The sequence below is a fragment of the Acomys russatus genome, chromosome 7 (genome assembly GCF_903995435.1).
Source record: "Acomys russatus chromosome 7, mAcoRus1.1, whole genome shotgun sequence".
Classification (NCBI taxonomy): Eukaryota; Metazoa; Chordata; class Mammalia; order Rodentia; family Muridae; genus Acomys; species Acomys russatus.
Genome location: NC_067143.1, coordinates 55244843 through 55259795, shown reverse-complemented (window position 1 = coordinate 55259795; position 14953 = coordinate 55244843). Strand labels below are relative to the sequence as shown.

At 37.4% G+C, this 14953-nt stretch overlaps 1 protein-coding gene across 1 annotated transcript; it reads left to right on the top strand.

Moving 5' to 3' along the window:
• The first annotated feature begins 4617 nt into the window (after positions 1 to 4617).
• LOC127192202 (olfactory receptor 52K1-like) lies at positions 4618 to 5589 on the top strand. The gene has a single exon (XM_051149524.1). It carries the CDS (start codon positions 4624 to 4626, stop codon positions 5587 to 5589), a length of 966 nt encoding a protein of 321 aa, XP_051005481.1. The 5' UTR covers positions 4618 to 4623.
• Positions 5590 to 14953: the final 9364 nt, after the last annotated feature.

The window sequence follows — 14953 nt, the reverse complement described above, 5'->3', positions numbered from 1 at the left end:
ACCAATCAGCTATTATTTTCATCTAGAGTTCTCTCCTCTACAGAGGAGGCACAACACATAATTGAAACTTACTACCGATAAGTAATCTTGAGGGATATTTTTCCTTTAAAGATGTTTTTTGTCACCATTAGTGCAAAAATCTCACCTCTGAGATTGTGCCCACTAAAGTTCTAAAGCACTTGCAAGTTCCTTTGTGCATCTGCACTTGCTGGTTATGTCTTTAGTTTTTCTTGAACTTAGTGAAATTATGACAGGTTTGGGCTTCTTTTAAAAGTATGCTTTTCTATATTCTATATTTATAAAAATCTTTATGTAGTTTTTACATATGTAGTGTGGTGTCTGTGAGCCGTTTTTTCACATGTTGAAGTCACAGGGATAATCTCAGGCATTGCTCCTTGACTCTTACTCTATTAAGGCCAGGTCACTTGGTCATCTCTGTGTATAACAGCTTAGCTAGTGTGAGACCTGCAGTGATTCTTCTGTGGCTGCCTCCAATCTCACTACTGGGAATTTAGATGTGCATGATTTCATCTGTTTTACACAGCTTCTGGAGATTTGAGCTAATTTCGTCATGCTTGAAGGCGCTTTACCAATTGTGTCACCTCACCAGCTCGCACGGTGTGTTTTTATGGTTGTTAGAGAGTCTGGAACTAGAGTGGATATTTCTTAACATTCTTAACTAAAATTTAGCTTTCTTTTCAGCATTCATCTAATAAATGTAAGTTGGTCTACATGTTTCTGAGAAAGGCCTAAATTATGACACAGATAATACGTGGTCAAAATGTGTATATGAGATTTTAAGGCATGGTTTTCCTTCAAATTTAATTTACTCTTTAGTCCAAGACTGTTCTGAAAAGAGATTTTATTGTATAATTTGGGTGTATTTTATTCTCATCAAAATAACATCTGGTGACTAATCTACTTTATTTAATTATAGAAAACATTTCTATAAGACAAATGATGAGCCACAAATACTGAACCAGTTACTCTTGTAATTACCCATTTTAATTCTCCTTTAAAAGTCTGTTATCTTTTCCTTTGTATTTTTTATATTTATGTATTTTTATATTATATTAGCACATACTTTACCTGTATGTAAATCTTTGCACCATATGTGTGCCTCGTGCCAGTGGAGGTCATATGAGGCCATCGGTTCTGAGGTACTGAAGTAATAGACAGTTGTGATTCACTGTTTGGATACTGGAAACTGAACCTAGGTCCTATGCAAGAGCTACTAAGCTAACCTTCCAGTCGCTTTCACTCATTTTCAAATGAAACAAATCTGTTGATGCTTAATTTCTACCAACTTGAAAATGTATTGACCTGCTTATTTCTTCCCCTGCATACTCATTCTATTATTGAGACTAATGAAACGTGAAATTCCTTAAGTACTTGCAGAGCATGTGTCACTGAGAACAGTTCTAAGAACAATGTATTTGTGATGCATTTGCTGGTAGAAATGAGCTGTTCCACACAACACCCTCTTTGGTGCTGTAAAATAACACTGACAGAACCAGTAGACCTTAATTTTGTGGAATCAGTAGCTATAATTTGTTGATTCTTTCATGAATACATACTTATTCCTAATAAAATGTGCTGCCATTGTTGTCCTGTATGTCTTGTCTGAAGCTACCCTCAGTTACAGGAAGTTTTACAAACACATTAGAGGTCATTAGAACACATTAGAATTTCTAATTTAACTTCTAAAATTAACACTGTCTAATTTATTAATAAAAAGGGAAACAGACGCAGAAGCTTTTCAGAGAAAAAAAAAGATAATTTGACTTATAGAGAATGATTGTATCACTGTACAAAATTAGTTATAAAGAATGTTGCTTCTTTAACTTAAAGGTGTCAGTGTGAAGATTACCCTTCCTTATAAACCTTCCTGCTACTTATGGTTCTCATTGCTTTGGGTAAAAGAATATGGATAACTGATAAATAAATGACATATCCATATTTTAACCATGGTATAATTGAAACTATTGAAATTAAATAAAATCTGTTTTACTCATTGCATAATTGTCATAGATGAGTTTACTGTAAACCCAGGTGGTTTGTTGTAAGGGTGACGCTGTGGTAAACCAATAAGCCAAATGATTTAATTCATTTCAAAAAGACTGAAGCCAGTTTATGGCTCAATGAAAAAAGACACTTACCATCAAGCCTGATGTCCTGAGTTTGATTCCCCAAACAAATCTACACTTGTAAGTTGTCCTCTCACTCCACATGTACGCCACAGCATGTGTGTGTGTGTGTGTGTGTGTGTGTGTGTGTATGCCCCCCACACCCCCGCACCACATATATATATGCATACACAAAAATAAGTAATATACAATTCACTAAAAATAGCTATGTTTTTAAAGTTGCAGAATTATTAGAATTTAAAAGATGAACATAAATAACGGACTTTTAAGTAATTTACAAATAAAAAAATGTAAAGGAAAGCTATACAGCAGTTAGACTGAGTATGAAAATGAAACTGAGTTTCAGTGGCTTATTACTAGATTATTTTTACTAGATGAAATCTATCTTTTTGAAAAAAATATTTATGTATGTATCCACTTTATCTCCCCATTGTACCCCCATCCTACTCTTCTCCTGGTCTCATATTCCCCGTCCCTACTCCTCAGAAAAGGGGAGCACCCCTATCAACCCACCACAGCACAGCAAGCTGTATAATGACTGAGGGCAGAGGAAATATGTCTTATAATATTTTCTGAATATTGTATTTTAATATAATATATTATTATAAATATTTTAATGAATAATCAATATTTTATCATATGCCTTTCATGTTCAGCTTGTAAATTCTGCTGACAGGTCTGTAATGTTTTAGACTTTTCTTTTTGTCAATAGATATGCAGAAGATCCTCTGTTTCCTTTTTTCAGACTTTAATATAGTTATGTAACTTCTTTACTTATCCTCCACCCATACCCTCTCATACACACCTCTTCACTATCTTTAAAATTGTTCTGTTTTTATTAATTCTTCATACGTGCATATACATATATGCACTTATATTCTTAAATATACCCTTCACGGTCTGTATAATGTTACTTGACTATATATTATTTCAGGGCTATTTAGTATAGGATAACCAATTGGAAGGCCCTTCCCTTGGAAACACTATTTCCCTAACTCTCAACATTTCTTAATTGCTGAAACATAGACTTATATACCTTTTATATAGGGGTGAGATTTCCTGTGCTTTTCTCCACTGAAACCACTCAAGGTAAGTATAATGTGCAGAAACTTCTCTTTACCAATTAAGAGTTTTTCATGGTAGGTTCACGTATGCTTTATGTAGTACAAATGTCACATAATCTCACATTTATGAATGTTAATTCATTGTTCTATAGCATAGCCTAATAAGATTTAGAGAAAAGTCAACAAAGAAAAAGAAAAATATTGAGAATCTATCGTACTGTGTGGAAACTATAGCCAATAATCATGTTTTGGCTTGTTTGTTTGCTTTATTTTTTTTTTAAGGCAGTGTTTCTGTGTGTATCTTTGGTTGCCCTGAAACTCATAGAGATTTGTCTGTCTCTGCCTTCTGAGTGCTGGATTAAAGGTGTGTACCAACACAGACTGGCTAATAATCACATATTTTCTTTTTTAAAATTGCTAAGAGATATTTTAAGTATTTTTGATGCAAAAAAAAGTCTGTTAGGAAAGTGATAAATTAATTCAATTTAATCATTAAATAACATGTATATTCTATATTTATTATTTCATTATTTTTTGTGTGTATTTCTGTGTGTTTTATCACGTGCATGAGAGTGGATGCATGTTTTAATATGTATTGGTAAGTTTGCACACTTAAGTGGGTGCCCTTGCATATGGTTACATGTGCACATGGAGACTGAAAGATCACATCCAGAATCATCTTTGACCGGTTTTTACCTTGTTAAAGGATGTGACATGCCTCAATCTAGCCAGAGCTCACTGACATGCTTAGTTTAGGAAACCAGCTTGCTCTGGTGTTCTACTGCCCATGTTTTTGGGCATATATTTGCATGTTGCTGCCATGTCCACCTGGCATTTACACAGGTTCTGTGTGTTCTAGTTCTGGCTCTTATGCATGAGCAGCAGCCATTTTAATATCACAGTAATCTCTGTTTACCATGTATATATCTTTCAAAACTATGTGTCGTACATAAAAAATCAATAAAAGTTTGTATTTGAGTGTTTGAAAATAGTTAAAGATTTAAAAACGTATACTCTATCCTGGTATATAAACACATAATTATAGTTCCATTGTCTTCTCAGCAAAAAACAAAAGTCTTCTGGTTGTGAATTTTAAAAATTTATATTTTTCTCTTTATTCAAAAGGTCAGAATCAACTAATTCATACTAGTGGATTAAATGCATCTATTGACTCATGCAAAATACTTTCTCTTGTTACCTTTAAAGCAATAGTTAAAGGCGAAGATAATCATTGTATTGTACAAAAATACTGCCCCAAACACAATGCTGATGTTCCAACCAATTTGGAAAATGAATTCGATTTTTAATTTATTCTTGAGGTGAAAAAAATGTTGTGTTATATATAAATTAATAAATAATCTGATTATTAATGGTCAGATGGATGTGAAGGGTCTACACTACTGTACAGAAGAATGCAGCAAGTCGTTCCCATCATGCTATTGTCCAATATTACCAATCTGCATCCCAGAATCTTTCTTCTCCTTGGCATTCCAGGGATGGAAGCCATACACACATGGCTATCAGGGCCGTTCTGCCTCGTCTACCTAGGCGCTCTCTTAGGGAACTTCTTTATTCTCTTCATTGTCCGAGTAGATTCCAATCTGCATGAGCCCATGTATTTCTTCCTCTGTATGCTCTCAGTGACTGACTTGATTCTCTCCACAACCGCCATGCCTAAAATCCTCAGCAACTTTTGGTTCCGTGACAGAGAGATCTATTTTGAAGCCTGTCTGATGCAAGTTTTTCTCATTCACTCTCTGTGCAGTATGGCCTCGGGGTTTATCTTGGCCATGGCCTTCGACCGCTATGTGGCTATCTGCAACCCTCTGCGGCACTCCACTATCCTGACTCACAGAGTCATCCGGAACTTGGGGATGGCCGTTGTCTTCCGCGGCATGCTGCTTTTCAGTCCTCAGCCACTCATGCTTCGTGGGCTTCCCTACTGTAGAACAACCATTATCCGTCACACATACTGTGAATTTATGGCTCTAATCAAGCTGGCTTGTTCAGAGACCCGTATTTTCAGATTATACAGTCTAACTGTTGCCTTCCTGACAGGTGGGTTAGATTTCATATTGATCATATGCTCCTACACTCTCATCCTTTATACTGTCTTCCGTCTTCCATCCAAAGAAGCTCGGCTGAAGACCTTGGGCACATGTGGATCACATGTCTGTGTAATCTTAGTAGCCTATACCCCAGCCTTTTTCTCCTTCCTCACTCACAGATTTGGTCGTAATGTGGCCCCTCACATCCATATCTTCGTGGCTAATATTTACCTTCTTGTTCCTCCCTTAGCAAACCCAATGATCTATGGCATTAGAACCAAGAGAATCAGAGAACGTTTTCTGCAAATATTCACATCTAAAAAATTATAAAATATCTTATTGTCCCCTTAGTGGTTTACACTGATTTTTACAACCAAAGCAAAACATGGAAAAAAGAAACTCTTGAACCAAAAGCATTAATCCAAATTTTGTTTAATATTTGTCTTTCTGTATGATCCTATTTCCTGATATATTTGATACTGAAAGCCTTCCTTACTGTCACACATAAATGTCTTATTATCTTATCTTCGAAGTGCTGATACATTGCCACTGACTTACTAATTGACATTCCCTGAAATGACATCCATTTTTCATTTTCAGCTAATATAGATGTATACATATCATGTAGAATTGGCAGTTTGTAATCTTGACAACAGAGCTTGTGATATTAAAATAAATTCTTCTGAGCACACCTTCCGAAGCCTTCCTGGAATTTTGATAACATAATCCCTAAGTATGGATATTCTTCTAATGGATCTAAATAATATCTAACAAACACCTTCCCAACATGGTTTTAAAATATCTGAGATAATTCTTAACATTTCATTTTTTTGTTGTTGTTGTTTCCTCCTTATTCCAGTCAACTCTTTATACACACTTTGCAGAAGCATGCCGTCTGAATCCCAGAATGCTTGATACCTTCAGATACTTTCTGTATATATATATCTTAAAGTGCTTTTTGCTAGAGCCACCACCTCCCAGGTTTTTGATCTCTTTAAAAAATAAGTTGATTCCACTTTAGTTTTGGAAGGAAAAATTCACAATAGAATTCTAAATTGACAATCTTCCTTCGCCTTTTGAAAACTTAAAAGTATTATATCATTGTGAAAAAATAAAAAATAAAAGCTAAGGTAGCCTCCTCTCCCATTATTTAATAATCTTACATTTCCTACTCCTAGGTACTCTAGCCCTACAGTGAAACATTAAAAAAATATTTGCACACCTTATTTATTTTTATGAACTTAAATTTCCATACTTTGACTATTTCTTGTTTAGGATTAGATATGTACACATGTATAATAAAATATACAAATAGGATAATAAAAGTCAATACTACTCAGGTTAAAATCTACAGACTACCATCTATTAGTAATTTTTACAGAACACATCTCTGTGATTCAATTTCTTTAATGGTAAAACAAAATATTGATATTTAAGAATATCTTTCAGTTAAGACATTTTAAAACCTGACACATTGAAATGTTTTCCCTTCTAACGTTTGATGTTGCAAGAGACATAATTCTGTTGTGAAATAAAAGCAAAAACACAGTGTATCCTAAAAATTGTGTCCATTGTTTGCCAATCATAATAAATAAATACATTTTTCTCATTACACATGTGATTATGTCATTGATTTTCAGTAGTTCTAACGAGATAATTAGAAAGATTCTTGTGTGAAAAAAATGGCAAGAGGGGAAGTTATATAATTGTATTATAATCTAATTTTTGAAGCATTTTTATAACTACTGTGAGAGATTAGGGTTTCTTTAAGGGTCTAGCTCTTGTTAGACAGACTGCACTTCGGGTGAAAGCCACACATAAAAGAGTATATACATAACATAAACTGCACGTTTGAGTTTAAAGCAAATAAATAAACAGGAACAAGCAAGGTTAGATAGATAAACAATTGAGGTGGATCTTAGAGAAATTGGGAGAGAGTGGTGAATATGATCAAGTTCATATGAAATTATCAAAGAACTAACAAAGATGAGAAACAAAACAGTTAGTGAATATACACTGCATGTCCACAATGTTCTTGAATGATAAGAGTCATATGAAGTGCATGGATGCTCTGATTACACACTGTCTATTTGTTGGACATGGTTATCTTGGAAGTGACCTATAAGCAATTAACATACTTATTTAGAAATAATTAAAACTGTGGAAATAATAAGATCAAGTTTGTAATAGAAAAGCCATTTAAGGCAGGTAAAGAAAAATTCATAGAAAGGATAAGAAACTTAGAAACCAATGTTTTAGACATGCAATAAAAAATAGACAAGTTTAAGGAACAAGAAAGCGAAGTAGTGTTTGGTGATCAGAAAAAAACCACAAGTTCCAGAGAAGGTAAAAATTTCCAAGCGAATGACTCTTTGATGCCAATTTTTATGTTTGCTGAAGCAAAGATATATTGAGGTTTTGCATTGTGACAATTGGATTAGTATATGTTAAAGCTTTTAATTAATACAGTTTCAAAAATAAAACAAGACAAAACAACAATAAAGGAAATGACTTTTAAACATTAAATAAAAAATTTTTGCTGATGTGAAAGAAATTCCTAATCCCATAAAATGTACCATTTTTTTTTTCAAGAACTTGGGGAACAGTGCTCATGTGCTATAGAAAGTCTTTGAAGCATGGAAAAATATGAACCCCGAATAGGAAAATATAAAAGGCTGATGATGACACTTGGCACAGAAAGGCAAGGCAGTGTTCAATGAACTGAAAGGAAAAAAGGAGGAAAAGGAAAAAAAGAAATAAAGATACACCTGAGAGGGAGAAAGAGAAGCATGACACTGCTCTAAGACACTTCATCATTTCTATCCATCTTTCCCCTGCTGGAATGAAGGGTACTGAGACCCTAGAGCCTCCTGAGACAGAACTAGCAGCTTGAGTCCAGCACATAAGCCTGTAGATCAGTATTTTATAATCAAACCATACAGAGTCTGGATGAAATAATTTCCTCTCTTTTGTTAGAATAGAAGGGAATCTCTCTTGAATTACTTGTGAATGGGGTTATGTGGAACAAAGGACCTGACTCTCATGTCACTTAAAGACTAGGGCCAAGTCAGAGAGAATAAAAGATGTTTAGGTCAACGGAAGAGTCTAACTCTGGATTTTGCAGATAAAAGAAGACATACAGCTTTTGTAAGATGCAAAATTATAATAGATTGTTGAGAAAGATGAAGTATGGAAAGGAACAAATTACAATGCTATTAGTAGTAGAAATGGAATGAGTAAAATTATGGAAAGGTAAGTTTTTCATACTTATTAATATTTAAGAAACAGATTTACAGAGAAGTAGCAAGATGGCGGCGAGCAGTGTGGACCGCATTTGGAGGCTCCAGTGAACAATTCAGGGAATTGCACAGATTTCTGAGCCAGGAACACCGAGGTCCGAACATCACGGCAGCGAGAGTGCTCCACGGTTCAGAGGGACCAGGGTGCGGAGGACCTGCATGCCCCTGAACACTGGAGGAGCGTGGATTTTCTCTGATCGGAGCGGCAGCGGCAGAGGCAGCAGCACCAGCGGCACCAGCAGCGGTGGCTGAGGTTTGCAGCTCATAGCTTTCCAGTGGAGGCGATTGGTGTGGTGGCTGGTGGGAGTTGCTGCGGGAGATGGGATTTGGGGCAGGATTTGGGTCGCGTGGAGCCTTCGGACCCAGACTGGACTCAGCGGACAGTTCGGCCCCAGAGTCCCGGGTACTGGCCCAGCCCAGCAAGCAATTCTGCCTGAGGCACTAACTCAGCGTGGCAACAGCTCCCCTTCTGTGGTGCAAGCTTAGTTGAGTGTGCAGCTCCATGCTAGGCACCACCTCAGCTCAGCGGCAGCTCTCCTGCGGTGACACAGTCTGGGCAGAGCACTTGGTTCTAACACAGGCGCTAATTCAGAGCAGCCGCAGTTCTCCTGCTGTGGCGCAGGCTTGGCCGAGCACTCAGTTAGACCCTAGGCACCACCTCAGCTCAGCAGCAGCTCCCCTGCAGTGACACAGTCTGGGCAGAGTACTTGGTTCCACCACTGGTGCTAACTCAGACCAGCCGCAGATCTCCTGCTGTGGCGCAGGCTGGACAGAGCGCTCGGTTCCACCAGCTCTAAGACTCTGGTTGGACACAGTGTGCAGTTTGAAATCAGAATTCCTGGCTGAGATTGGTGGTCAGTTCGGGCCCTGAGTCAATAACTGACCACAGCACGCACTTTGGGCCAAAAGGCCCTAGCGGAGTTTGGTGCGTAGTCCCAGCCCAAAAATTCTGGCTGGACCATGTGTGCATTTTGGGCCCAGAATCCCTAGCTGAGCATGGCAGATGGTTCAGGCCCTGAGAATCTAGCTGAGTTCAGCCCGTGGTTTGGGCCCAGTGCTACTGGCTGGACTTGGCAGGGAACACAGAAGGCTGTGGATACCTTGGCCTGACCCAACGCTCATTCAGAGACCCAGAACAATTACGGGATCCACAGCACAGGGGGGCTGAAGATCACTGGCTGTGAGAGACCAGAACAACAGGGCTAACCTCCTAAAATCCACACCAGTGAAGCTTTGAGCTCGCAGCTTAGGGAAATCATGAGAAAACAAGTGAATCTATCGTCAGACACCCTCCATCCAACTCTGGATGCTACCCAACAAAAACAAAGACGGTAAGATGTCTAAAGGACAACAAAAAAGCATATGCAAAAAACCCCAAAACAACATGGCGTCTCCAGTTTCCAGCTATCCCAAAGAAAACAACCCAGAGAACTCAAATACAATGGAAATACAAGAAAATGACCTCAAATCCTTAGTAATGAGGATGATAATGGAGGAAAAAAATAAAATTCATAATCAAATACAGGAAGACGCAGACAAACAGGTGAGAGACATAAAAGAAGCACATAGAGTGGAACTGGAAAAATTGCAGGAAAATGCAAACAACCAGATGAAAGAAATAAGTAAAACGGTTCAAGCTCTGAAGACCTATAAAGAGGCAATGGAAGAAACTCAGGAATATACAAAAAATCAGATGAAAGAAATCAAAAATCAGTTCAAGATCTGAAAATGAAAATGGATTCAATGATAAACACACAGACAGAAGAAAAACGAGAACGTGAGACCTCAGAGAAGAAGGCGAGCAACACAGAGGTGAGCTTTTCTAACAGAATCCAAGAGATGGAAGAACGAATCTCAGGTCTAGAAGATGCAATCACAGATATTGAATCAACCATTAAAGAAAATGCCAAATCTGGAAAACTCCTGACACAAAACATCCAAGAAATTAAGGACACCATGAAAAGAAGAAATCTGTGGATAATAGGCATTGAAGAAAGAGAAGACATCAGACTCCAGGGCCCAGAAACTATTCTCAACAAAATCATAGAAGAAAATTTTCCCAATCTAAAGAAAGAAATGCCTATAAACATATAAGAGGCCTACAGAACACCAAATAGAATTGACCAGAAAAGAAAAACTGCCCGCCACATAATAATCAAAACACAAAACATGCAGCCCAAAGAAAAAATATTAAAAGCTGCAAGGGAAAAGGGCCAAATAACATTTAATGGTAAACCTATCAGAATTACACCCGACTTCTCAGCAGAGACCATAAAAGCCAGAAGGGCCTGGACAGAGATCCTGCAAACCCTAAGAGACCACAGATGCCAGGCCAGACTACTTTACCCAGCAATATTATCAATAACCATTGATGAGAAAACAGAATATTCCATGACAAAAACAAATTCAAACAGTACCTATCCACAAATCCAGCTTTACAGAAGGTACTAGAAGGAAAACTCCATCCCAAAGGGTCAAGCTACAACCAAAACTACCCAGGAAATAGATAACTAACCCATGGCAAAAACACAAACTGCACAAACGCTCGACTGGAAACAACATCAAAATTAAGACTCTTAACAGTCACTGGTCATTAATATCTCTCAACATCAATGGCCTCAATTCTCCAATAAAAAGACACAGAGTAACTGAATGGGTACATAAACAAGATCCAACATTCTTCTGCATCCAAGAAACACATCTCACCCATAATGAAAGGCATTACCTCAGGGTAGAAGGTTGGAAAAAAATATTCCAAGCAAATGGTCACAAGAAGCAAGCAGGCGTAGCCATTTTAGTATCGAACAAAATAGACTTTCAACCAAAATTAATCAAAAGGGATGAGGAAGGACACTTCATACTAATCAAAGGTAAAGTCAACCAAGATGACATCACAATTCTGAACATCTATGCTCCCAATACAAGAGCATCCACATTTGTAAAAGATCTCCTAAAAAAGCTTAAACCACACATCGATCCCCACACAATAAAAGTGGGAGACTTCAACACCCCACTCTCACTGAAGGATAAGTCATTGAAACAGAAACTAAGCCGAGAAATAACATCATTAACCAATGCCATGGGTCAAATGGATCTAACAGATATCTATAGAACCTTTCACCCAAACGAGAAAGAATACACCTTCTTCTCTGTACCCCATGGAACCTTCTCCAAAATTGATCACATCGTAGGTCACAAAGCAAGCCTCAATAGATACAAGAGGATTGAAATAATACCTTGTATCCTATCAGATCACCATGCTCTTAGGCTGCAATTCAACAACAACAGAAATAACAAAAAGCCTACACGTACGAGGAAACTAAATAACTCTCTGCTAAATGACACCTGGGTCAGGGAAGAAATAAAGAAAGAAATCAAGGAGCTTCTGAAATTCAATGAAAATGAAGAAACAACATACCCAAATTTGTGGGATACATTGAAAGCAGTGCTAAGAGGAAAATTCATAGCACTAAGTGCCTTTAAAAAGAAATTGGAAACATCGCACATAAGCATCTTAACAACACAACTGGAAGCCCTAGAAAAAAAAGAAGCAGAAACACCCAAGAGGTTTAGACGCCTGGAAATAATCAAACTCAGGGCTGAAATTAACAAATTAGAAACTAAGAAAACAGTCCAAAGAATCAACAAAACCAAAAGCTGGTTCTTTGAGAAAATCAACAAGATAGACAGACGGTTAGCCAAACTAACTAAAAGGCAGAGAGACAGTATTGAAATCAACAAAATCAGAAATGAAAAGGGAGACATAACAACAGACACTGAAGAAATTCAAAGAATCATAAGATCCTACTTTGAAGGCATATATGCCACAAAATTTGAAAATCTAAGGGAAATGGACAATTTTCTTGATCAATTTCACTTGCCAAAGTTGAATGAAGAACAGATAAACAAGCTAAATAGTCCCATTTCCCCTACAGAAATAGAAGCAATCATCGATGGTCTCCCAACCAAAAAAAGCCCAGGGCCAGATGGTTTCAGTGCAGAATTCTACCAGACCTTCAAGTGCCAGCTAATACCGATACTCTTCAAGCTACTCCAAAAGATAGAAATGGATGGAAAATTACCAAATTCATTCTATGAGGACATAGTCTCATTGATACCTAAACATCACAAAGATTCAACAAAGAGAATTTCAGACCAATTTCTCTTATGAATATAGATGCAAAAAATACTAAATAAAATACTTGCAAAACGAATACAGGAACACATCAAAGATATCATTCATCATGACCAAGTAGGCTTCATTCCAGGCATGCAGGGATGGTTTAATATACGGAAATCCATCAATGTAATCCACCATATAAACAAACTGAAAATAAAAAACCACATGATCATCTCCTTGGATGCAGAGAAAGCATTTGATAAAATTCAACACCCATTCATGTTTAAAGTTTTAGATAGATCGGGGATACAAGGCACTTTCCTCAACATAATAAAAGCTACATACAGCAAGCCAATAGCCAAAATCAAAGTAAATGGTGAGATACTCAAGGAAATTCCTCTAAAATTGGGAACAAGGCAAGACATGCCACTCTGTCCATATCTCTTCAATATAGTACTCGAAGTCCTAGCCAGAGCAATAAGACAACAAAAGGAGATCAACGGTATCCAAATGGGAAAGGAGGATGATATGATAGTGTACATAAGTGACCCTCAAAATTCCACCAGAGAACTCCTAAAGCTGATAAACAACTTCAGCAAATTGGCTGGATACAAAATTAACTCAAAAAAGTCTGTAGCCTTCCTATACACAAATGACAAGCTTGCAGAGGAAGAAATTAGGAAAACCACACCCTTCACATTAGCCACAAGCAATATAAAATATCTAGGAGTTACCCTAACTAAGAAAATGAAGGACTTGTATGAAAAAAAATTTCAAAACTCTGAAGAAAGAGATTGAAGATGACCTGAGAAGATGGCATGATCTTCCTTGCTCATGGATCAGGAGAATTAACATAGTAAAAATGGCCATCCTACCAAAAGCAATCTACAGATTCAATGCAATCCCTATCAAAATACCTACACAATTTTTTAAAGACATTGAAAGTTCAATTCTGAACTTCATATGGAAAAACCAAAAACCCAGAATAGCTAAAACAATCTGGAACAATAAAAGGTGCTCCGGAGGAATCTCCATACCTGATTTCAAACTGTACTATAAAGCAATAGTAGTTAAAACAGCATGGTACTGGCACAGCAACAGGCTGGTTGATCAGTGGAATCAAATCGAAGACCCAGATATGAATCCACACACATATGGTCACTTGATTTTTGACAAAGAAGCCAAATCTATTCAATGGAAAAAGGATAGCATCTTCAACAAATGGTGCTGGTCTAACTGGAGGTCTATGTGTAAAAAAATGAAACTGGACCCATCTTTGTCACCTTGCACAAAACTCAAATACAAGTGGATTAAAGACCTCAACATAAAACTAGAGACACTAAGCCGCTTAGAGGAAAAAGTGGGAAAGAGCCTGGAACATATCGGCACAGGAGACAACTTCCTGAACAGAACACCAACGGCCCAGGCCTTAATGTCAACCATTAATAAATGGGACCTCATGAGGCTGAGAAGCTTCTGTAAGGCAGGAGACACTGTCAAGAGAACAAAGCGACAGCCTACAGACTGTGAAAAAATCTTCACTAACCCTACATCTGACAAAGGTCTAATATCCAAAACATATAAAGAACTCAAGAAATTAAACACCACCAAACCGAATAACCCAATTGAGAAATGGGGCTTGGAACTAAACAGAGAATTCTCAACAGAGGAGTATCAAATGGCTGAGAAACACTTAAAGAAATGCTCAACCTCCTTAGTCATCAGGGAAATGCAAATCAAAACAACTCTGAGATTCCATCTTACACCCATCAGAATGGCTAAGATCAAAAACTCAAGCGACACCACATGCTGGTGAGGATGGGGAGAGAGAGGAACACTCCTTCATTGCTTGTGGGAATGCAAACTAGTACAGCCACTTTGGAAATCTATCTGGTGCTATCTCAGAAAAATGGGAATAGGGCTTCCTCAAGACCCAACTATTCCACTCCTTGGAATATACCCAGAAGATGCTCCAGCACACAACAAGAAAATTTGCTCAACCATGTTCATAGCAGCCTTATTCATAATAGCCAGAACATGGAAACAGCCTAAGTGTCCCTCAGTAGAAGAGTGGATAAAGAAACTGTGGTACATATACACTATGGAATACTACTCAGCTATTAAAAACAAGGAATTCCCGAAATTTGTGGATAAATGGATTGAGCTAGAAATGATCATAATGAGTGAGTTAACCCAGAAGCAGAAAGAATCAAATGGTATATACTCACTTATATCTGCATACTAGCCCAAGGTGTATGTCCCAGGAAAGCCTTCA

Coding starts and splice junctions, on each gene's coding strand:
- LOC127192202 (XM_051149524.1), top strand. CDS start 4,624: ATGCAGCAAGTCGTTCCCATCATGCTATTGTCCAATATTACCAATCTG.